At 37.5% G+C, this 24,760-nt stretch overlaps 1 protein-coding gene across 2 annotated transcripts in view; it reads right to left on the bottom strand.

Annotated features, from left to right (window-relative positions):
* Git (ARF GTPase-activating protein GIT1) overlaps nucleotides 1–24,760 on the bottom strand; it is a 53,655-nt gene that overhangs the window by 17,032 nt on the left and 11,863 nt on the right. For both annotated transcript variants that reach the window (XM_083123591.1, XM_083123592.1), the window contains exons 3-11: nucleotides 23,654–23,766; nucleotides 22,670–22,859; nucleotides 19,833–19,963; nucleotides 19,500–19,689; nucleotides 18,157–18,229; nucleotides 17,170–17,391; nucleotides 14,029–14,255; nucleotides 13,314–13,406; nucleotides 12,464–12,589 (exon numbers count right to left, since the gene is read on the bottom strand). In XM_083123591.1, the coding sequence (XP_082979717.1) occupies nucleotides 12,464–12,589; nucleotides 13,314–13,406; nucleotides 14,029–14,255; nucleotides 17,170–17,391; nucleotides 18,157–18,229; nucleotides 19,500–19,689; nucleotides 19,833–19,963; nucleotides 22,670–22,859; nucleotides 23,654–23,766 (1,365 nt within the window). The remainder of the gene's footprint in view (nucleotides 1–12,463; nucleotides 12,590–13,313; nucleotides 13,407–14,028; nucleotides 14,256–17,169; nucleotides 17,392–18,156; nucleotides 18,230–19,499; nucleotides 19,690–19,832; nucleotides 19,964–22,669; nucleotides 22,860–23,653; nucleotides 23,767–24,760) is intronic.

Raw genomic sequence — 24,760 nt, 5'->3', positions numbered from 1 at the left:
GCAGCCTGTTGTATGTTAAATTATTTGTGGCTGAACAAAGGGTACAATTTGGGTTGAAGGTATTAGAGAGGTACTGTACCCCATTCTAAAAAAAAAAAAAAAAAAAAATGAGGAGTACAACATATCCCTATCCCTGCACCATTAAAAAACCACCACAAATTCAGTTCTTCAAAAACTGTGTGTTTGACTGTCATGATATTTTCTACTCGTGGCAAAATGGAGGAAATGTGCATAATTTTGCCATTTTGTAAAGGTGTAAAACTTAAGGTGTACTGCTGCACAACTATATGCACATTCTAAATGGTGCTACCATGTTTGTAAGAAGTCAAGGTCCCTAATAATTATACAGGGTGTCCCACAAATCTTTTGAGGATGCTTTATATTAATAAGAAAGGGGAATTATGATATAAATATGGTCTCCGGACAGATGTTCCGCAGAGTTTGAATTTTATTAGGGATGTATATTCAGATGGTTACATAGAAGATGTCCTTCTATCACAATGACAAACTTTCACAGCATGTAGAGAACATCAAGGTAAATGGTTCTACTAAATAAAATTGTTAAGGATGTTTCGACACCACTAGGTCTTGAAAAAAGATGATGTTATCTTGTATGAATGCAACCATGTAGCACACAGATTGAAAGTCACAACTGACATTAATTTTTATCCTTTGGAAAACATACTAAAAGTGATAGTATAGGCTATGGTAATAGCATTATAGTTGCAGATATATCATTAGGATGAGGATGCTGGATTTAAGTTTTTGCTTTCAAATCATATGTATAAAAATGTTGAGGAAGAAAATTTGAGTATTTGGGGTTATAGAACATCCTAAAATTTATAACACACATTTCTGGGACACACTGTATATACAGAGCCTATATTATGTTTTCATTTCAACAGTTTAACCTGTGTCTTAGCCAGAAAACTACATTTCTAACATTTGTACAATGGTTGTTCATAAATATTTGATATTTAATATTTAAGTCCACTTTATGCTCAGGTGGGCTAATCAGGACTGACCCTAAAGTTTAAAGTGGGATCCAAAATACATTGCAATCTTCTTCCAACGGGGATCAAACATGGAATTTCTTGATTACCATTATGGGACTGGGAAGGTCCTGAGTTTATACAGTCATCTGTATAATAAACAGACTTTGAGTTTGCATGTGAAGCCCAAATGGGAAGAATATCTTAACTGTGGTTAGAAGTCAAACTCCATACAATCACTGACAATGAAAGACAACAGAAAATTCATAATTTGAAAGCAGGGTATTATATGATGACATATCAGATGCTAAATGACTGGTGGACTTTCAACATCAATGCCAATTTCAAAAGTGAAGAAGAGTATATTGAAAGTGCACTCTTACTGTAGATTAGTTATTTATTTATAAACAACCCTTGTATAAAAACTACATAACTTCTAAAGTTAAGTCTCGCACAGTTACAATTGCTTTATATGACCAAATAAGTGTTAGCTGTACTTTTTCATTACTACTACTTGCCCAAGTACTACTGGCTGTTCCATTTACAACGCAACCCGGAGTTGGGAATAGTACAACTTTTGAACCAGAAGTGGCACACATATAACCCTTATACCAAAATTGAAGCCTTGTTCATGCATATATTTTTAAAACGGGGAACAATGATTGGATTTCATTAGTGTCCACGCAGTGTTGTCAGATGTAATGGCAAGTGTAATGAAATTTTTTTACAAAGCCTGAAAAATGGCACATAACACACATGTACGGACATGCGGTTGGTAATTTTCAGTTTGGTTAGGTGGATTAGCTCGGCATCTATGGCAGTGCAAAAATAAATGTTCATTTCTACCGATAGCCAATCGGATGAGGCTTCTTTAAGGGGGAACTAGGAAAATCGTTGTTTTTAGAAATGAAGACTGTGCATTGGCAACACTGCTGGTGTTTCAGTGCCACAAAAGGTGTGTTTCGAAACTGTATACATCATGCAATTACTGAAAACAATAAAAAAGAAACTAAGAAATTTTCATGAAAATAGTGTTACTTACATGCACCTGGCAACCATGCGATACATCAGGAATGGAACAGGCCTGGCCTTCCCTCTGTTTCTTTCCAAGCAAGGGGGGGGGGGAATGTAATCTCATCGCATGGTTGCCAGGTGCATGTAAGTAACACTATTTTCATGAAATTTCCAAGTTTCTTTTTTATTGTTTTCAGTAATTTCATGATGTATACAGTTTCAAAACACACCTTTTGTGGCACTGAAACACCAGTAGTGTTGCCAATGCACAATCTTCATTTCTAAAAACAAAGATTTTCGTAGATCCCCCTTGAAGATGCCTCATCCAATTGGCTATCGGTAGAAATGAACATTTATTTTTGCACTGCCATAGATGCCGAGCTAATCCACCTAACCAAACTGAAAATTACCAACGGCATGTCCGTACATGTGTGTTATGTGCCATTTTTCATACTTTGTAAAAAATTCCATTTACACTTCCCGTTACATCTGGCAACACTGCATGGACACTAATGAAATCCAATCATTGTTTCCCGGTTTAAAAATATGAATGAACAAGGCTTCAATTTTGTTTAAGGATTATATGTGTACCACTTCCGGTTCAAAAGTTGTACTATCCCAACTCCGGGTTGCGTTGTAAATGGAACACCCTGTATTTAGTAAAGACCTATGCAGCAGACAATTTCATGCTATTAAAGTCTTCAAGAGATAATTCACATGGAAAAACACCTGCACCATGTATTCACCCACAATCCTTAACTGAACAGAAGATTCTACAACATTTGCAAGTGGCTACAAGAGTGAAAGGAACACAATTTATAAAATGTGAAGTTGGCCACTCACATAGTTCTTAACCTCCTTGTAATGAAGTAAAGTTTCTTTTATGCCAACTGGTTGTTCTGATAGGCTAAGCAGAACTGTTTTAAGCTTCCACCCCATTCCGCTTAAAACTACATTATCTACCTTTCAGGTTCTTTTTTGGTCCGGAGATAACATTCTGATATTTTCGTAAAATTGTTAATGTTTTGGAGCTTAATTAATTGTTACCACAGAACAAAAGAACTGTACCTATATTATGGTTCATAATAGCTGTCTTGCATTGACCATGGGGCAGTTTATAACAAATTCTATTTTTACTCTTTTAACCATTCTCATGATTGTTTACACCTTTTTAATGTGATCTTATCTGAAGAAGAATCCATCAAAGGATTCAAAACGTTGGTTTTAGAAAGAAACCTTTTAAACCACATGTAAGTAAAAGGTGAATTTTGCAAGCTGTAGTTATTTGAATCTTTAAGAAATTAAAGAAATTACTTGAAAAATTAATTTGGGAATGTCCATTTTACTTTTTTGACCATCAGGTATTGTTTTTCAATTATATCACAAAAATGTGCTACTAGAATACTGCGAAGTTTAATTAAATATCATCTAAATATTGAATCTAGTAATTTTAAAATGTTATATCAAAAATATTTTCTCTGATGAGCCCAAGAGTAACATGAATATGCCCTTTAACATTTTTTTTTTTATCTGTTTATAATTTTAACATCTTATAGTGCAGCATGTCTTACTTAGCAGTGTTAACAACCACAATTCATGCTCTTGCCGTTAATAACACTCGTAATGAATCACAGATTCAGACTTTGCTTTGATTAGGAGGTAAAAGAAAGAGGAAAATAAAAACACCAGCTAGTTACAATTTTGTATTACTAGCCTATTGTAGAACAGAGTGAAGGCATGGGATTGGGTGGTAATTTTTAAGGACTAAAAACATGTTTATATTTTATTTCTCCAGGTACCCACTTTATACAATGCTGGGTGGGTGCCGGAGTCACTTGAACAAGTGGAAAAAATCCCGGTTCTTCCCTGCCAGGGATCAAACCCGGGTCTCTCGCATGGTAGTGAGATGCCCTAATGACTGACCTACCGCAGCCGGAACTTAGGTTAGACTTTTGAGAAATCATATTATTGGCCCCATATTCTTTGAAGGTGGGAGTTAACAGTAATTATGTCCACAGTACATCAGGACCTGTCGATGTCCATGGTAGACAGGTGAGCGCAGCATGCTGATGCCAGGAGTCTAGGGTGTGAATCCCAGTCTGGGCATTGATGTGCTTTGTGAGTGTCCCTTCATCAATTTCACCATTGTTGGGATTAGCCCAAAGTAGAAGATAAGTGATGTAAAATAACCAAAATTAAACCCAATCAAATCAACATCAGGAACCTACTATATTTATTTCAGTTCTTTTATATTGCTTATCTGTATCTTGGGTTGATTGTGATGATAAGCATGAATGATGACCTGATGAATTGGTAATAGGACAAGCACAATGATGCATCTGTGCCTTGGCCAGGGTTTGACCCCAGGACCACTGGCTTCATAACATATTACACTGACCACTACGTCATGGGAGGCTGGTGGTACAAGAGGAACCAAGAGACTGGCAACACTGAATTGAGTAGCAATTGCAAAGTAAAAACTTCACCCGTTCATCTAAAATCAACAAATTGTAGCCCATACGCTTGTACTAACTTTACTGAAAAAGGAAAATTTACATTATAGAAGCACAATGTATACCAGCCACCATTTGCAAACACAAAAATACATAGAACACAAAAATATAACACGATACCAGGATGTGGGAGTCATAGGTATAATAATACTGGAATCAAACAGGAAACACTTAATATCACAGATTATTCTCAACTGGTGCACTGTTCGTTGTCAATTGTCAAATTTCTTATTTCAAAGACATCATAAGTCATATACCTAGAGTAACAAAAGACAAAGTATGGTGCTCCTTAACCCTTAGACGACCGAGCGTGTTTTGCCGGTAAATGCCTTAAGGACTGAGGCGATTTCAGTGGGAATTTTAAATTTCCGCATGCTTTTACAGAAATTTTTATACCTCTGGAACTAAGAATGCTAGAATTACAAATTATAGCTCATTTTGTTCACTAAACATTGGGCTATAAGACTATGGCATAAAAACAGAATTTTCCGTTATAGGTTAGAAGAAGAAGAAGACCCCCATTCTGAAGCGCCGCGATGTAAATGTGTAAAATTGTACCTGCACATTGCCTGATATGTTTGACATTATCGTACAAAAAATTACGCAAATATTCAAGATAGTTTCAAGAAATATTTTCCAATGCGAAGCACCCGAGTTTTATCCAGCGGGAAATTTGAAATTCGGTGTACGTACATTTTAGCTCAGGAACTAAGAACACTGTAGTTACAAGTTATAGCTAGTTTTTTTCAGTACACATGGGGCTATAAGCCTATAGCATAAAAACAGAATTTTCCGTTATGAGTTAGAAGAAGAAAGAAAAAAATGATTTTTTTACTAATTCAGGGTGGCTACAAATAAGCAGAAATGAAATTCCCTGACTTTTCCAGGTTTTCCAGGAAAAAATTTACATTTTCCCCTGACAATTACAAACTAAACTAAATCGATGTTTTTGCAAATAGAAATAATAAACTCACACAGATCCACGTATGGTTTTGTTAAGTACCAATATTATCTTCTATGAAATTGACTTAATTTCTCTATTCTCTATGATTTGAATTCAAACTGCAAAATAGTGAATTTGGAAAATTATTACAATTCACAAGCAGTGGGAAGGATTACGGAATTTTGTCATACGCAGTAAGTTTAAAATAAAATACTTGATTATTTTTAAAGTTACAACTAAATGGGATAAGAGTGAAGAGTGAACGGTTAAGAAATACAATTTGTAATTTATCAGTCTCCTTATACATTCTCGGTATTATATGTTGATATTTCCACTGAGGTTTGGAACCCTCTGCTTGCAAGAACCATGAGTGCGGATTCATTTTTTAATGCATAAAGCTACTTCTCTCTTCTCTGTAAAGCAAACAACTCAACTCTTGCATATAAGTGAAACAATTGAATCGAACAAAATAAAGTGTCATATTTCCTTACATTATCAATGGGATTTCTGCTTCAGTACGGTATATCCAAGTGAAGTACTGTGAAACTGACAACATGCAGTTATACCATTATTGCTGACGAAAAGAGTATGTAGGTATTAGAAATTTAACGCAAGGAATTTATAGAATTACATTGTATAGGTATCTGATTTAGCTAACCACACATTAAAACAGGAACACTCTAATAATAAAAGCTTCTGAAAGTTCATATACGAGGGGAATCCTGAAAAAAGCTCCAATGGTGCCTATACGCAGCACTAGTGGTCGGTCAGCGACACACACACATGCAGGCAGGAAGAAGTGGCATGTAACTGTAATCTGGTACAGTTGCAATGCAGCCGTTTTAGGACAGTTCTAGGTTGAAGATTGCAGCTCTCATACAGTCTCCCACCGACTGCGATGTAGCCTATATTGCACGCTCAGAATTTGGCACAGAGCCACCAGCAATCGTGTGAGGTGTGCAGACCGGACGTCGTGAGTGATAGTATGGTCAGACGATGGTGCAGACAATTCACTGAAGGCCAATCGAATTTGCACAACCCCATACAGCTGAGTACACACGGGCCCTTTGCATCACTTCAGGTGAGAGATCTTGGACCACTCCCTGTACAGTCCTGGCCTTGAATGTACAGACTTTCATCTCTTTGCTTAACTGAAGAGGTTTCTGGCAGGGCAAGGATTTGACAGCTACACTGCGGTAGAGATAGTTCCAGTCTTTGTTGTCTGACACATATACCATGGGCATACAAAATTTAGTGCCATGCTACGACACATGCCAGAACAACGGTGGTGATTATGCCGAAAATTAGGTTAGGGACTCACTGTTACTAATGCAATAAATTACAACTGATATTCTTGTTTTATTTATGCCTAATCGGTAGGGACCTTGATATTTTGTTATTTTTTTAAAATTGGTTTATTTTCTTATTTTTTATTTTTTACTATACGGTGTTATTTTTCCAAAAAGTCACATTTTCATTTTAGCGCATTTTCTGGCAAATATCTGAAATTATACCTTCATGGTGTTTTTAAACTACTATTTCACTACTAACTCACATGGCTTATGCCTCTTCGTGAGAGTTTGATATCTTGAAAGTTATTTTGGAAAAGTTATTTTCCATACCTCTTTTTTAATTTTAAGGTAAGGATTTTAGATAATGGAATTCTCCCCGTTTATACTTAAGGGTGTATAATGACCATAAGTGGCGACGCACCCAAAAAATTAAAATCAATCAATCTCACGTGACAGATACCGACATATTATGGCACCAAAAATTGGCATTATCTTTTTTTTGACTTGTTCGTGTTACGTTTTTCAAAATTCGCGTTTTTGTTTTAGAACATTTATCTGCCAAATATACCGAAACGTAATACTCCATTGTGGTTTTAAACTATTATTTTAAATTGTAGGTCACATGGTCTACGTATTTTTGTGACGGTTTGATATGTTTGAACCGATTTTTGAGGAAGTAAAAGTAAAGTACTCCCCTGCACTTTTCCATGAAGGTGTATAGTAGGGGTGTGGAGTTAGAGCCCCACACTTTCTTGATCACGGCTGAAGGTAGGGGTGATGTGATCAGCACCATGCTCCTGGCTACATTTATCCCTCCAAGTTTCCTCAAGGTACCAGCTTCATATGATGCTGGATAGGCGCCGGAACAGTTTGAATAGGTGGAAAACATCCCGGTTCTCCCCCACAGGGGATCGACCCCGGGTCTCTCGCATAGTAGTCAGACGCCCTAATGACTGAGCTCCATTATTACTCGCTCGACAAATGCCGATGTGCGCACTTAGCTTGGTAATTCAAAACATATCTCGTGCAACAAATACTAAGATGTGGTTCCCGTGTGACGATAGATACGCACTCGATCTCCTGTTAGAACCCTGCCACTTTGCTCTGTGATGCAAATGGTTTTGATAGAAGTTGAAAAAATCGTGGGAAATACATGATTTAATGTGGCTGTTGGAATTATTCCATGTACGTATAACTCTATAGTTTACTCTTGAGTAAAAAGTTGGAAAACTTGCATGTTCTATGTACACAAACATGGCCTAGAAAAGACAAGAATGTTGGATTTCATGGAATTTTTCGTTGTTTTAGGACATTTCTTTTTAAAAAAATCCCTAAAAACACCAATAATTCGCATTTTATGCCAAATTCGTATTATTTCGATATTTCGAACGGGCGAAAAATTACCATTTTTCACGGTTTGGGCGTTTGCGAAAAATCAATGTCCCTACTAATTGGAAATTACTTTTTGGCCACCCCTCGTATAAATCAGTAGATGGAAAGTGAAAATTTAGCAGGGCTGGAAGAGAAAAGTCAATTCTTGAAGAAAGTGATTTGCTTTTATGATTGAATGATTTGAGTAAATATATTAAAATATTTACATATTTATTATTAGTATTTTATTTCATAATATTGGACATTAACCTTACTCAGTGAGAGATTAATGACCATCTATCATGAGTTTAAACAGACAGGACAGAGAGTGGCGTTAATTTCATTGCAATACTAGTGTTGCAGTAAATTTGAAGTTGGGAGCATGCACTTGTCAATTTTTATAACGTTCAACAATGCAGATTTATGTTTCACTTTTTCGTGGTTATTCAATATACAGGGTTATTCAAAATGATGGATACACTTTCATTCATGTATATTTCCTTGAATATACATTGAATATGAATAATATACATACAAGAGAGAGGAAAACGTCTAAAGTTTCTAATACTACCGCTAGAGCGCAGTTGCGTAACCAACCACTCGAGTGCGCATGCTCGTGCCACCAAGGACCCTTCAGTTCAGTTCCGAGTAAGATGGCCACCGTGCAGCACAAGGTTTTCTGCGTTCTTGAGTTCGGCAAAACTGAATCGACAACAGCAATGCAGCGAGCATTCCGTCTTCGATTCGGCATAAAACCACCAATTAGGAGGAGCATATACCGTTGGTTTAATCAATTTCAGCAAACTGGATGTCTCTGCAAAGGACAAAGCACGGGCCGACCGCTTGTGTCAGAGGAGGATGTGAGACGAATTGAAGGCAGTCCTAGAAAGTCAACCAATGCAGCTAGCAGAGAACTTTGAATACCTCAAGCAACTGTATGGCGAGTTTTGAGACGCCGTTTCTCAATGATGACCTTCCTCGCCGATGGATAGGTCACATAGGAAATGGAGACTTGGCTCTTCTCTCGTGGCCCCCGAGATCTCCTGATCTCACACCATGTAACTTTTTCCTGTGGGGGTATGTCAAACAAGCCGTGTACGTACCACTTCTACCACAAACTCTGGGCAAACTGCAGAACCGTATCACAGCTGCAGTGAAATCAGTCACACAAGAGATGCTTCTTCGTGTGTGGAATGAGTTCGGCTACCGCTTAGATGTTTGTCGAGCAGCAGGCGGCTGCCATATTGAACATCTGTAACCTCTATTGTAAGATTGTAAACTTTAGACTTTCCTCTCTCTCTTGTATGTATATTGTTAATATGTAATGTATATTCAAGGAAATATACATGAATGAAAGTGTATCCATCATTTTGAATAACCCTGTATATCCCATTTGGTTGGATTCTTTTTGTTACCTAAGAATAGTGCAATGTCATTGTAAACATATGTTAACTTGTGCGAAACCAGTAATACGTCAGGATGATGAAAGAAAACCTTCATAAGCACTGCATTACATAACGTGAAGTGAGCCAGACGAGCAACAAAATTCGAGCAGCATATTTGCAGTCTAAAGCTATTCTTGATTATGCATGTGATTTTTGTTGGATGTTGCAGTCCATGCAATTTCTGTCGCATGTTGTAGTGGTACTTTGTCGGGTGGCGATATTCGACAAAAATCGTATGTATCAATGGAACCTATTTGTTCAGTTTGACCAACAAAATGCCTTACTACGACTTCCGACAACTATCGGACGGCCCCACCCGCTCGTATCCCCTCCATCTGTTTACAAGTCCCCTTACTACTCCCATACGGTCTGACACAGGTCTGGAGCAAGCCTGGGAAATTCATATTGATGACCAACCTCCTCCCTCTCCGCAACATATCCATGCCACATTTCCGAACAGAGTTTCACATTTTGGCTCATTATTCAACTTGTATGGCACCCAGGAACATAAAACATGTTTCATTCTATTTGGAAACGTCCATTCTTTGAAGAGAATACTAAGGTTTGCGCCTTCTCCCCAAAATAGCGGGAGAAGAGGGGTCAAACTCCATATTTTTGTGGGTTTTTTCATTGAAATTCGGGAGTCGCCCCCCAAGCCCCTCTTCCTTGGTCCGGCGTTCTAAATTGTACATGGTTACATGCTCTGATGTTCTAGCTGCAAAACAAAACTTATCCGAAGTAGATTGCTTCCATAGCACCAGAGTTATAACAATTTTCCTCCAAAATGGAAATTACTATTTTTCGTAAAAAAAATCCCATTTTGGCTTATTATTCAACTTGTATGGCACCCAAGAACATGAAACATGTTAAGATCTCTTGAGAAATGTCCATTCTTTGAAAATAAAACTAAAGTTCACGCAATCTCCCCAAAATAGCAGGGGAAGAAGGGGCAAACTCCAGATTTTTGTTTTTTTCATTGAAATTCATGGGTTGTGCCCCCAAACACCCTTCCTCGGTCCGGCGTTCTGAATTGTACACGGTTGCATGCTATGATGTTTTAGTTGAAAAACAAAACTGATCCGAAGTAGATTGCTCCCATAGTGTCCGAGATATAACAATTTTCCTCCAAAAATGCAAATTACCTATTTTTCGTAAAAATCACATTTTGGCTTATTATTCAACTTGTATGGCACCCAAGAACATGAAACATGTTTCATTCTCTTGAGAAGAAATATCCATTCTTTGAAGAGAATACTGAAGTTCGCGGCTTCTCTCCAAAATAGTGGGGAATTGAAATTCGAGGTTCGCGCCCCCGCAAACCCCCTTTCTCCGTTCGGCATTTTTAATTGTACACATGCGCTGATGTTTTTAGCTGCAAAACAAAAGTTATCCGAAGTAGATTGCTCCCATAGTGCCAGAGTTTTAGCAATTTCCTACAAAGAGTGTTCGTATTTAAAATTCCCGCCGAGAAGCCAGAACGAGAGAAATTTCTCTCTCTCTCTCTCTCTCTCTCTCTTCTCTCTCTCCTCTCTCTCTCTCTCTCTCTCTCTCTCTCTCTCTCTCTCTCTCTCTCTCTCTCTCTCTCTCTCTCTCCTCTCTCTCTCTCTCTCTCTCTCTCTCTCTCTCTCTCTCTCTCTCTCTCTCTCTCTCTCTCTCTCTCTCTCTCTCTCTCCTCTCTCTCTCCTCTCTCTCTCTCTCTCTCTCTCTCTCTCTCTCTCTCTCTCTCTCTCTCCTCTCTCTCTCTCTCTCTCTCTCTCTCTCTCTCTCCCCCTCCCTCCCTCCTCCTGCCATCACTGGTTTCTGGCGCCGTGGTTGTCTTGCGCATAAAAGGGGCCTAAAAGCTGAGGCCGAATCTTACGAACGAGATTTCCTGTTCCCATGCAGAGTTCCATAACGATATCTTTAAATAAATAAATAAATAAATAAAAAAATTAAAAAAAGTCAATCAAGACGAAATTCCCTGACATTTCCCTGACTTTTTTGACACCTCAAATTCCCTGACTTTTCCCGGTTTTCCAGGTCTGTCGCCACCCTGTAATTTGAAAATCACGAGCCCCCCATTTGGCAGTGCCGCGACGTAAATGTGTAAAATTGTACCTGCACATTGCCTGATATGTTTGGCATTATCATACAAAAAATCATGCAACCGATCACTTCTGAATGCAGATGTAACAACAAATTCACCCTTCCAAACGTCTTCCTGAAAAACAGGATAATAAAGATAAAAAAAAGGTCTGGCACTAAAAATTTTTTAAATCCATATTAACAGTCTTAAGTGGATGTGATTTTCCTCTATACACACACTTACTAAAAATTAAATTTATCTGAATCCGATAGGACCATGTCTGTTTTGATTAATGCAATTTTAGAAAATCTGGAATATATTGTGTAAAACATGTACCGACAGTAAAAATTACAGGTGAATATAACACAATAAACTATAATCTGGCACTGTCAATTGTGTCTGTTGTATAGTATTGTAAAGATATACATACAGTAGTTCCTGTTGTAAAAATAAGACTTGCTGTTACAATAGATTTACAGTATATATTCCATGTACAATGTTATATCATGTGAAATCATTCGTACATGCTATTTTAAAATGTACTCAAATTGCTTTTAGTGTATATGTATTTCTCTTATAATGTCAGGTGATGTTCAAATATGCCTCATCTACACCAAAAGCTAAATTTCTGTTTTGAAATACAGACAAGTTCACACTAGTGGGAGCCCTTGAAATGGAAGAAAGTGGAAAATTCTAACTGTAAGTAGAAAAGTTCTTGGAAGTTCCTAGAAGCACATGGTCAACATCCTAGTCATTACCATTACGATAGCAGACTAGCTTCCTTTTCCCCAACAGAAGAAACATGTCTTACCATCATTACAATCTTACCGTATGCTTCAGCACCCTTATCTCCTCCCGCAGGTCATCCATTTTTGATTCCGATGCCTTCAGCTGCTTCCTGAGAGCCTCACCCAGCAATAACGAATCGTCGCCTATTGAAGTGTATCCACTTGTCTACAATCAAAATAACAACAGAAGGTAAGTACGTGTTTTTACCATGAAGACTGCTCTTAACAAGAAAATATCTTAGTCAAAACTTTTGAAACTTTACTTCAAAGTCAGAGAAAAAATCAAAAGTAAGGCATGTCAAAAGTATTTTATAGTAGAGATTAGGTACACGGTGGATTAACACATTCTCTTTTTAAATCAGCCCTCTGGCACAACAAGCAGCTTTTTAATGGGAAAAATGATCGGTGCATCAAATCTCATCACTACCATTACCTGGCTGCAGGGTCCAATATCATGCACAAAAACGGGTCAACACTGCAATATCTTAGTCTCTCACCAAAGATCAAACCCGAGACCGCTTGCACCTACAAGGTGAGAGCAGTAATCATTTGGCTCAATAGAAGCTCTTCCAAGTCTATTCAATTGTAAATATGCCAATAAATTTACCAAATTGGTATTTCTATAAATTGCTGAAAATTCTGCCACTTTCTTACTTTTTAATAAATAAACAGTGACAATTTATTACAATATGTCTAAATGAACAGCGGATTTTTTGAAGGCAAAACAAATTACACTTGTCTTGTTACATTCATTAATTAGTAACGATACAATTAAATAGTCAGTGAAACGAGTCTAGGTTTTTTTTCTTTTCATTATGAAAGTTCAGTCAGTCAACACAACTGGAGATATTGCAATTCTTCTAAAAACAAAAATTTCAAATTCTGCTTACCTTGGATGTACTTTTCTCTGTACATGGCAGTTCAGCATTTCTACTAATGTCTGCAGCTTCTGCTTTGGATTGCACTTCAGACGAATCAGCATTCTGAAGGAGAAAGAAACAGTCAGAATCAGAACTGATTGTCAACATTTATAAGAAGTGTACATCGCTTGTCTATTTGTACACCCTTGACAATAACATAAAATAAAATAAAAAACTAATTAGAAGTTGGACGATCCCCATAGCTCAGGAAGTGTGTAAAAGTCCACTTTATGCACAGCAAGGCTAATCGGGACTGGACCTACCCATTAAAGTGGGATCGGAACCACCGCCAGGGATCGAACCTGGGACCCTTTGATTACAATTTGACAGCATTACTACCATGTTATCCCAACCCCCAGAACTACTCTATGTGCAAATACAGTGGAACCTTGATTTTAAGTTTTTCAGGGAACCAAGCTGAAAAACTTAAAATGTGGGAAAATGTAAAATTGAGGAAAAATTTAAAACATTTTGCTAGGTTGCGACCATCAAGATTGAATGCATAATGTGGGAAAATGTAAAATCGGGGTTCTACTGTATTTAAAAAATTCCACCTGAGGAAACCGATCCAAGGGCTCATCCAAGTTTAAAACAGGAAGATTTGAAGGGATACATCCTCTCTGAGCTCTATGCACTGGACTATAAGCCTAGAAGCTCTAAAGTGCAAGCTACGTTCTACTCTTACCTCCTCCTTCTTAGCAATCTCCGCATCGGCTGTTAACGAGCTGCTCCCATTCTCCTGGTCTTCATTTAGCTGCTTCCCCACCAGGACGTAATCCTCATCCGAAGCCACGCTGTCGTAGAGGGGTTCGTCATCCAGCATGGCCTTGGACTTCCCCCCATCCTTCACCATCAGGAGATCGATCGTGCTGCAGTGGTCAACTTGTGCTTCCTTCCCCTCCGTGTGTGCATCTACAGAACCAAGGTGCAGAAATAATTGTGCAAATCACTACAACTGTGAAGCTGTGCATTCAGGAATCTTACCTAAACCATGTGTCTAGAATGTGACAAAAGCTCATTTCCAGTGCATGAATATTTGCCAAATTTGGAACATTGAAACTTGATTAGAATTCCACAATTAAACCGAGGGATAGACCAATGTAAATATTTTCTGATACTCATAACCAATATCCTAAATTGCATGGTGCAACAGGCTTATAGGGCCAATGTCCACTGAGTGGCTTCACTGGTCAATCCATAGAGACCCATCGACACTCTTTTCCGGCTTTCAAAACTGGTCTGCTACTAATGCTTGCAAGTGATCATTCAATTGTTCACACAATACTGGATAAACACAAAAATTGTGGAGCTCCTACCGAGGATCTAACCATAGACTGGACTCACAAAAAGTGAAAGCTCTAACCATTCAGCTTCAGAGCCAATATTCTACCAATCTGATATACAATTACAGAGAAACTGCACATCAAAACATTTTGTTTTCAAAACAAGGGTATGTAGGAAATATGTATTCTCATAAAAGTCAGTATGGTTGAATGATGAAGCCTCTGGCAGAAGTCCCAACAATTTCGATACTGATACAGCATCATGAGAATAACTGGGGAGCTACTTGAAGATAAGAAGTCGGGAGCTCTAGCCTAGAAAGCCACATAAATACAACAATGGGATTTCATATATTGACCATGTATTACTCAGTGAAAATCTATTTATTATAATTGCTAACAAAGAAAACAAGTTGCCATGCCTTAAAGAACATTCTGATTTAACAATTTCCGCAATTTCAGGGCTGGAAAGAAGTCAAAGGGTCAAAATTACTAATTTAACCAACTATAATCTCTAATGAACTGAGCCAAGGCTGAATAATTATGACTATCATAAAATTAGCATTTTAAAGCTGAAACAGGGATATCATGAAAAATAAATAAATGGCTGGCATCTGACATCCCCACAGGCAGTCATGGCATGCCTTTTTATTGCACACAAAACTAATACTTTTTTGAAAATTAACTTTAATGCACTGTAAATTTAGGTGACTTGGTAGCATAACATAATGAATATATGTACAAAACAGAGAAGGAAATGTGGTCCTCAAAGAGAATTATATAATTTTTCCAGCAATCGGAGAAAGCCAATGCTCATGGAATACTTTCATAACTGGGGTTCATTGTCAGTACAATGACAGTTATTGGAGAAGTGTCCTATCTTTAACTAGACCAGGCACTGGACTCGAACTTGGGAACAGTTGAAACATGCCATTAAGGGATATGGAGGTGATGTGATCAGCATCACGTTTCAGCCACCTTTACCTCTAGGGTTATCCCAGTTACTCATTTAGTAGAGGCTGGGTGAACCGCAGAGCCACTCCATGCAGGAACATTGTTTGAAAAATCTCCAAAAATGCAGCAAAAAAAAAAAACTAGTCAATACAAAACAAAAAAAACATATTTTTTTCCATTATTGATCAACCCTTCATGTTTTTTTTTTTTTTTTTGCTGGATATGAAGTACAAGGGTCACTATTTATATTTTGAGCCTAACAATGAAAAAACAGGAATTTGGCATTGAAAATGCTTTATTGTTTTTCGAAGTATTCTCCTTTATGGTCAATACACTTTTGCATTCGTTCGAACCATTTGTCAAAGCAGTTTTTCCATTCTTCTTGAGACACCTCCATAATATGGTTTTTGAACGCATCAACGGCATCTTCCGCAGACGAAAATCGTTGTCCACGCAATTTATACTTGACATTCGGGAACAAGAAGAAGTCATTGGGTGCCAAATCAGGACTGTATGGTGGATGACCCATCAATTCGATTTTTTGACTGTTCATAAAGTCAGTTGTTAGACGAGATGTGTGACAGCTGGCATTGTCTTGATGAAGAATGATCCGACGGCGTTTGTTTGTTTTCCGTATTTGACCGAAGATCTCTGGCAAACAAATTGTTGTGTACCATTCAGAGTTGACCGTTCTACGTTCCTCTAAAGGCACAGTTGCCACATGACCAGTTTTCCTGAAAAATCAGGCGACCATTTGTTTCGATGTGCTTCGAGCGCGAACAACTTTTGTTGGATTGGGTTCATCTTGAAACACCCATACAGTCGACTGCTGTTTACGTTCCGGCTCATATGCATATATCCATGATTCGTCACCTCTTACAATCTTATATATATGTCTTTTGAAGCACCACAATTGTATTTATTGAGCATTTGTTTGCACCAACTGACGCGAGCGTCTTTTTGAGTTTTTGTCAAATTGTGTGGGATCCAACGAGAACATACCTTTCTCACAGCTAAATGATCATGTAATATGTTATATATGCTGGTGGAACTAATGCCTATGGTTGCCTCAATCTCACAGTATGTCACATGACGATCTTGCAGTATTAGGTTTTGCACAGCATCAATGTTTTCTTGAACAACAACTGATTTTGGACGACCTTCGCGAATCTTGTTGGTGAGCGAATGGCGGCCACGATTAAATTCGTTATACCAGTGTTTCACAGTGGCAAAGGATGGGAGTTCATCGCCAAATGTGGAAGTAAGTTGATCGATGCACTCTTGTCTTGATAATCCACGTCGAAAATCGTAAAAAATCATCACACGAAAATGTTCACGAGTTAATTCCATTTTATTGTTGTCGCGCAATCTCCAAGGCAACATAAACAACACAAATCAAGCTATTGACAAAACATTTGAAGTACGTTATGGTCAATAATGCCATACGATTCCGTGCAAACGTCAAATCGCATCTAACTTCAATCAGTGTTGCCAAGGCTCAAAATATAAATAGTGGCCCTCGTATCTTCCCCCAGTGAGATCGTTTAGCATTCTGGGCATGTAAAGTTAAAGAAATTAACAGAATTCCATACCTTGCTCCATACTAGGAATAACAGCTACCCCAGAACCTGACTGCCTCCTCTTTGCATCAGATAAAATATCGATGATGAGTGTGGTGAACTCCCTCCGGTTGAACCTTGCCAGCTTCTGACGGCCCTGGTTGCGTGTGGACGTTAACTCTGGGCTCACAGGCAAGAAGGGCACTGGATAGCGGTCAGTGCCCAGGGCACTCTGTGTCTGCATTGACGAGCATACTGAAAGTTATGAACAAAATTTTAAATTCTGCTGAACTTATATTGATACTGAAATATCAGTATCAGTACAAATTTAATCAATTAATCCAGAGAATATTTTTCTGCAAACTGAATATTTCACAAAGTCCACAAAATGTAATGTAAAACTTTTGCACAAACTAAATAAATATTGAAGAAATTAAGCAAAATGAATAATTATCATTGAGCCATTCATCCATTTCCAATTGCTTTGCCATGTACATAAGTATTGCCTTTCATACACTGGGAACAGACTGATATTAAGTTTTTGCCATGATATAAAATTCAGATAACAACAAAGATATTCTACTGACCCAATATAAAATTGCAAGTGTACCTTGAAGACCCTGAATAGATTATTCAACTCCTTAATTAATGTTTGAAACGAGGTGACTGTAATGAATCTTGCTTGTTTTTCTTAGTTGCTGTTACAATGTTGATGGCATGTGTAGTGGAATATTAACTTTCTTTGTTGTACAAGGAAAGTTTCATGTTTCAGCATTGCTCTTCTCTTCTTTCAACATCTGGGATAGAGACAGAATTACACCACTGCAGAGTTTACACTTGGCTGATACCAAAACCCTATGATAATGAATACAGATACCTTCAGAATTAATTAAAAGAAGAGGTGCACAACATGACACTTAATCCACTTGATGTTCACATTGCCTTTTGTGTGCTACACCATGAATCAACTATTTTTATGCAGATAAATATTAAACTGTGCAATAACAATAAAATGCCTACTTGATTCAATCTCCCTTCTGTCTACTTCATCGTAAACATCCATGGCAAGGTCCTCGAACAAATAGTTTGGCAACTGAAAAGTAAAAGGGAAAGTAAAGAAAATCTTATTCATTCCTACTTTTGCAGTTATGTAAGGAAGTAATACCAAAGGTGTGTCCAAGTTTTTTTAGGTGACAATAACCAACAGGAAACACACAAATTGTTATTTTTGAATTATGCTATCCAATAATAATAATAATAATAATAATAAAACATCAACGTCACTTGATGGTTGGCCAAGTTATGCACACATATTTTGGTCAAGCAGAACCTTTTTCCAACCCACTGCAATGACTACATTGTGCCTGTATGCTTGCTTCAGCACTTGAATTACTTCGATAAATTTTTGGCCGAGTTTGAATCAAAATTTCACACATTCATTCATTTACGCATCATCACAAATCTGACAGACAGCATGTGGATGTGTAAAATAATATATGATCATATGGACATTTTAGGTGCTTTTTACATAATTTTTCCTGAGTCCACGTTTTGCAGAACTTTCTCAAGCCATGATAACCACAAGCACAACCTTACATGACTAGTCACTCTACACTTCTACTTCTGTGTAGAGTATGACAGAAAGTTCTGAGAAACGTGGATGCAGGAAAAATAAACACTTTAAAAAACCATATATTATTTTGCATCTGTAAAAAGTGGTTATGCGAACCTTTAAGAACACAGTATGTGGATGGTGACCAATGTAGAAAGTATGATTCGGTATGAGGCATAATGTTGCCAAAACTTGACTCTGGCTGCCATCAATAGCAAATATAAAATCAAATTGTCAGTTCGGGTATTATTTGTAAAGTTCTGTCCTTTTTCTGAAAGACCTTGCACATTATTTTGATAAAAACAATTTTTTATGAATCTTCACATAACCAAGTAAACTTGGAAAAACAAAATCAATGTTCTTTAGATTTGCAGTACTTTTTTAGTGGAAGAACTGAAGTTTTAAATCACATAATTAAAAATATTTTTGCATTATGCAGCCAGAGTTAACTCCATGATAATGAAATCAAATTTTTTTGTATATCTTATTTTTGTTGGTCTTTATAACATTTACTTTTAATTAAATAAGTATTAAATACAGAGAAACTAGTACTCACTTTATCCGTGAAACTGTGAGTACTAGTTTCTTTTTTATTTATCTACTACCGCGTCTCTCTTCTCCTAATTATGAATAAATAAGTATTGTTAATAATGAGAGTATCTTATATTACCAAGCTTCTAAAAATTGACACCAAGTTCTGGATTTCAGTAAAATGAGTCGTAAAAAACAACATAAAATCTAGAATACTTACTGATTGCAACTTTCTTTTGGCAGCCTTCGCGAGTTCTGTCATGTCCACGCTGTCGGACATCTCAGGTACTATAAAGTGCTGTCCATTCTGGTGGTCAGGCTTCCGTCCACATATGAAAAATGCTAGCCTGTCCGTTAGCTCATACGAACACTCCACAAGCCTGTCTGCCAAATCTAAATACCCCGCAGACCTGAAAATAAATAAGAACACTATGCTAAAGAGAGTTGATATTTATGTATTCATATAAGGCATTATATGTTATTACTGATAAATAGGGTGTGGATTTATTAACCAGGAGAAGAGTGAATGAATGGTTAAGAGAGAACAACACACCTGGCATAATCAATTGGCGTCTTCCCATCCCTGTCCAAGGCAAGAGGATCGGCCCCGTACACAACCAGCAGCTCCACCTGTGATGCTTGACCTGCCTTGGCTGCTACGTGCAGAGGGCAATTTCCCTTCTCCTGCAAAGAAACACCATAAAGCATTGTGAGATTTTCGTGTCTGATATAAGCTACAACTCAATAAAAGATCCATGGAAACAAATTTGCAATGTTTGGATTTTGATTAAGGGTGAACTAGGACAGATGTACCAGTATCAGCTTGATGTCAGTGGAACTGGTCAAAATTTAATCAGCAATAGCAGCCGATAATTTTCTGCATCCAGTGTACCTTGTCGAGTCTGCTAACCCTTAAAAGTCCGTTGGGATTTGTGATATCCCAGCCATGTATTTGCCCAATTCTTGCTGGGATACAGCAAGATCTCAGCATGTAATGTAGTTGATAGGTTGGATAATGTTCCAGAGATTTATGTTCCTACTCATACATGAAGTTTATTAGTGTTGTGAGATATTTTCAAAATATCCAAGCCTCAATAATTTGATGTCAATGATGCCAATATTAACAATATCGACCATGAAAATATTACTGATATTGTGATCGTGAATATTGATGCTGTCAGTATTGTTAATATCTTTGATTCTCAATGTATTAACTCCATATTGATATTAAAATGATATCCAACTTTAATAGTGAAAAATCAATATTACACAGCCCTAGCTATTAGTAATTGCATTGTTATCATGCTTATGGACATAAATGGAAGTGGTACAAGGAGTGGAAACAAGGTTTTTTTTATGAGCATGGCCTTTGTCTGATCTGTGACCAACAAAATGAGGAAAAATTACTAGCTCTATCATTCTTGGATTCCTAGACATTAAATTTTATTTGTGAGTACTACATACTTTCAAATGTCATGCTGGGAAAGGCCAGGATTTGGGGACGATACTGCAGATTCAGCATGGTCATTTAGTGTTAAACAATGCTTGACACTTTCACAGTCAAAATATCCTAGAAAGTATGCAAAAATGCACATTTTTCATTAATTTTGCATGAACATTGACAAGAGTGATTTAGCTGAACAGGTTATACACATATGTAATGTAGAATTTGAAATCATTACGATCTTCAAGCACTGGTACCACTATCAGTTCAAGATGGTGATGTCTCATCCCATTTTACATAGCCAAGCAAACATTCAGAGGCAGCAGTATGCATACCATATCTTTCTGGTTATCAGGAAAGATACGCAGAACTGTTTCAAAATTGCATCTTAGCACAACATTCAACAGTGAGAAAACACTAATGCCCGTTTGCATCAATGCTGTACTAAGTCAAGAGTGAAAAGATCCGTGAGTCAGGGTAATCCTCGAGTAACGATCATCTTCTGTTGCACCAACGTGTAAGGTGCAATGAACATAGCGAGTCACGAAACTCTGGATTAACCCTAGGAGGGTAGCTAGCCTCAAAGCAAGTGATTAAACGTCATACAAATGGAAGTGCATGATTGGCTACTTCTTTTGAGGAAGCGTTGTTGGCGGGGTTCTACACGTGGTGTTGTAGAAAACAAGGAAAGGATGTAAGTAATGGTACCTGGACATTGGTATCGTTAACATTGACAAACAACAGGCATGAGAAAATTTCAAGTACGGAATAAAGATGGGGAAAAACATATTTACGTGAATAAATTTTGATATATTGGTGCATCTTGCAATCGTAGTAAGTAGTGTTACAGTTATATTTGTAGTAGATTTTTATATATATGCATCTATCTCAACGTACCATTCACGATTGTTCCTTTTTATTGCTACGGGTTTCTGCGTGTATGTATATGCTTGTATTGCACGTGCAATTCTGCAAAACTATTGTACTGCAGAATATGTACAGTAAACATCTTCAAAGTATATACATAGTAACATACTATATATATTTCTCGCTTTTGAGATGCACAGTTTGAATCTATTACTTCCTATTTAACTTTTATTTTGTTTTGAAATTCTGAAGTGATACATTGCCGGTTGCAGATGGCAGCTATTACTACACTGCACGTAGGTTAACTCCGCTTTTACTCGCCGATCTCGAAGGGCAAAGTTGACAGTCGTTTTACTCCCAGATTACCCAGCATTTCCGTTGGTGCAACAGATAATCAGCCGATTCGTGGGTTAACTCTGAGTTTACTCTTACTCGCGAGTAGATCGACGTTGGTACAAACGGGAATAAGAAGAATACTATCAAACACAAAGCCTCATACAAGCCAGTAGAAACGGCACATAAACATGTCATGTGAATGTGGACACGCTGGCGTAGGAGAATTTGGATGCCCCTAGAGAAGATGATAGATGAACATAAACATACACAGAAAGAAATAGGTCAAAACTAGCTGAACACGCATGCAATGAATCACACAAAATTCAATGGAACAACATAACAGAATTACACAAAGACAAATTGGAAAAGAACAAAATCAAAAAAACCAACCTTCCTAGAACTAGCCCAAAATCCTCTAGACCATCCCAGTGTAGAATTCACACAAATATAACTAAAAGTAGTATAGAATTGTAAGTTGTTCTATACAGTAGTTAGTCAGTGCACTGAATTTGTAGTAAATGACAGGTGTTCCATAGTGTCAATCGCCCACCACTGGTGAAAAGAAATTTGTTCACCTAAGACAAGAAAAGAGGTATTCTTTCAAAACGTAATTTTTGCATAGGTAAAAGTATATAGACTGGACAATGAACAACGCCTAATTAACATTGCATGCTAATAAAGAACCACGGTCACAAACATTTACAGAAGTACTTACTGAATTATCATGTAAATGGACCACCTACCTCATGATAGTAGTTAGCATCAGCACCGGACGACAGCAGCCGTAGACTTGTTTCTAGGTTTGATGTCCGCACGCTGGAGTGTAGCTGCTTGCTCAGGTCTCCATCGAGGATGCAGCTGTCATCTTTGCCTGGTCTGTTTACGAATGTGAGTAGCTGATGCTTTGCTCGGACGAATTCTGCCTTTGTTGGGCTGGAAGGGAAAGAACACTGGAATTTGTAAGCAGTAAAGACGGGAGAGCCCCATTAACACTCAGAGAGAATTCAAGTGCAATCAAAGGTTTCAAGGTGAAATTTCCAAAAATTCAAGGAAGGAAGAAAAACAAAAATATTGTGATAAACATTTTACACTAGGCATTTATGAATACTATGCAAATAATTTATGGACTTGAAAAACTGCACTAATGGAAGGCCAAGAGAAGTTCATCAAGTCATTGTTTTAGATGTTCAAGGAGCATTTTGACAGGGAAGACCACTCTTTTTTATTGATTGGATTGTCATCTGGGACGAAACATGGGTGCATCAATTCACCCTGGAATTGAAATGTACATTAAAGCAGTGGAAGCATGTCAGTTTTATAATGAAGAGAAATTAATTTATAAAGAAGTATGTTTTATTCAATTCTTGACAAAGTAAGTATATACATACATATAATGTGTGTGTATCTTTGGGTAGAATTACATTTCAATATGCAACAAAAAGTATTGTTGGCACATCACCTCCATATCTACAACATCAATCAAAATATAAATGCAGGATTGTTGGATTACATCTATGTGTGAGTGACTTCAGATTAAATTAATACCACTTATTGAATAGCTGGTAAATATTAAGGTTCTAAAACAAGGTATTTGCATGAATAAGCATTTTCATATTATCAAGCAATCAGACAATTTAAAATACAGTGCATTTTCGTGACAAAACTGTTAACTTTTAATCTTTCTAACATCATTATCTGTATCACTAAACAAACGCTAAGATACTCACTGAACAGGATCTTTCGGCTGTGGTTTTCTCCTTCCAGATTTTGTGTTTGAAGGGTCCAACAAGGAGTGTTCCCATATACTGTTTGCCCCATTGCTGTTCAATGTTCTCACCATCTGTAAAAGTAGGAGAAATGCTTCAAATCCATTCTTAGCACTTGCTAGCAATTCTGTTCCGTGAACATTAAAGAAATCTTGGGTGTTACATAAATAAAGGGTGTCGGGATTGGCAAATTCTGGCAATAAATCACTAAACAGAAATAAGTGCACATTATGAATTGGATGAGTCACAGGAACTGTGAGGTTTTTCTTCTGAATGCATGGTACATGGATTAATTGTGTGGTGACTGCGCTTCAGTTGAGAGTCAAAATTGCATCTGCTCAAGAGCGGGAGTGTATGCTGCGTGGTGTTATTGTGAGACAAATTATGTAGTGCAAGTGCAGCTTAACTATTGTTGTGTTTCTAGGAAGGGCATTCCATCACCTAAGACTGTCAAGGGATGGAAGAAACAGCTTCTGTCCACGAGAAGTGTGACGCTGCAAACACCAATGAGCATGAATACCATTGGACCATTTATTTTCAAGAAGCTGACTATCGCAGAAAATTTGTATCTGCATACGCTTCAATAATTTTCTAGTTGGATGATGGTCATCAATATTATCACCATCAAGTTCAGCATTAGCTGAACACAAAGTTCCCTGGTCATTGGGTCGGATCTGGTGGACACATTCCCGCTCCCCTTTTCCTGGCACAATCCCTGAACATTAAGCCCACAGACTTCTTCTGGGGTATGTCAAGAACAGGATTTATGTTGACATAAAATCCATGATCCAAAGAACTAACTCCATGTGCAAATAAAGGATGTTGTTGCTTCTGACGCATCCCAGATGTTGGAGAACAAATGAAAGGAAACTGATTATTGACAAGATAAACTAAATACAACAAAAGGAGTACATGTGTAGTTAATGATTTTATGTACAGCTGTACTGTGGTTTTGTCATCAGATTGCATTAGTTTCATTATATTTACTTTACTTATAGGAACTCACAAAATGCCAGGCTCTTTTTCAAACAGTCTCAATCCCGACACACTGTATTACACAGTAACTTC

This window comes from Lepisma saccharinum, chromosome 6, assembly GCF_977018435.1.
Source record: "Lepisma saccharinum chromosome 6, izLepSacc3.1, whole genome shotgun sequence".
NCBI classification, from domain to species: Eukaryota; Metazoa; Arthropoda; class Insecta; order Zygentoma; family Lepismatidae; genus Lepisma; species Lepisma saccharinum.
Note: the sequence above shows the minus strand (reverse complement) of the source record. Positions and strands in the feature narration are given on the sequence as shown.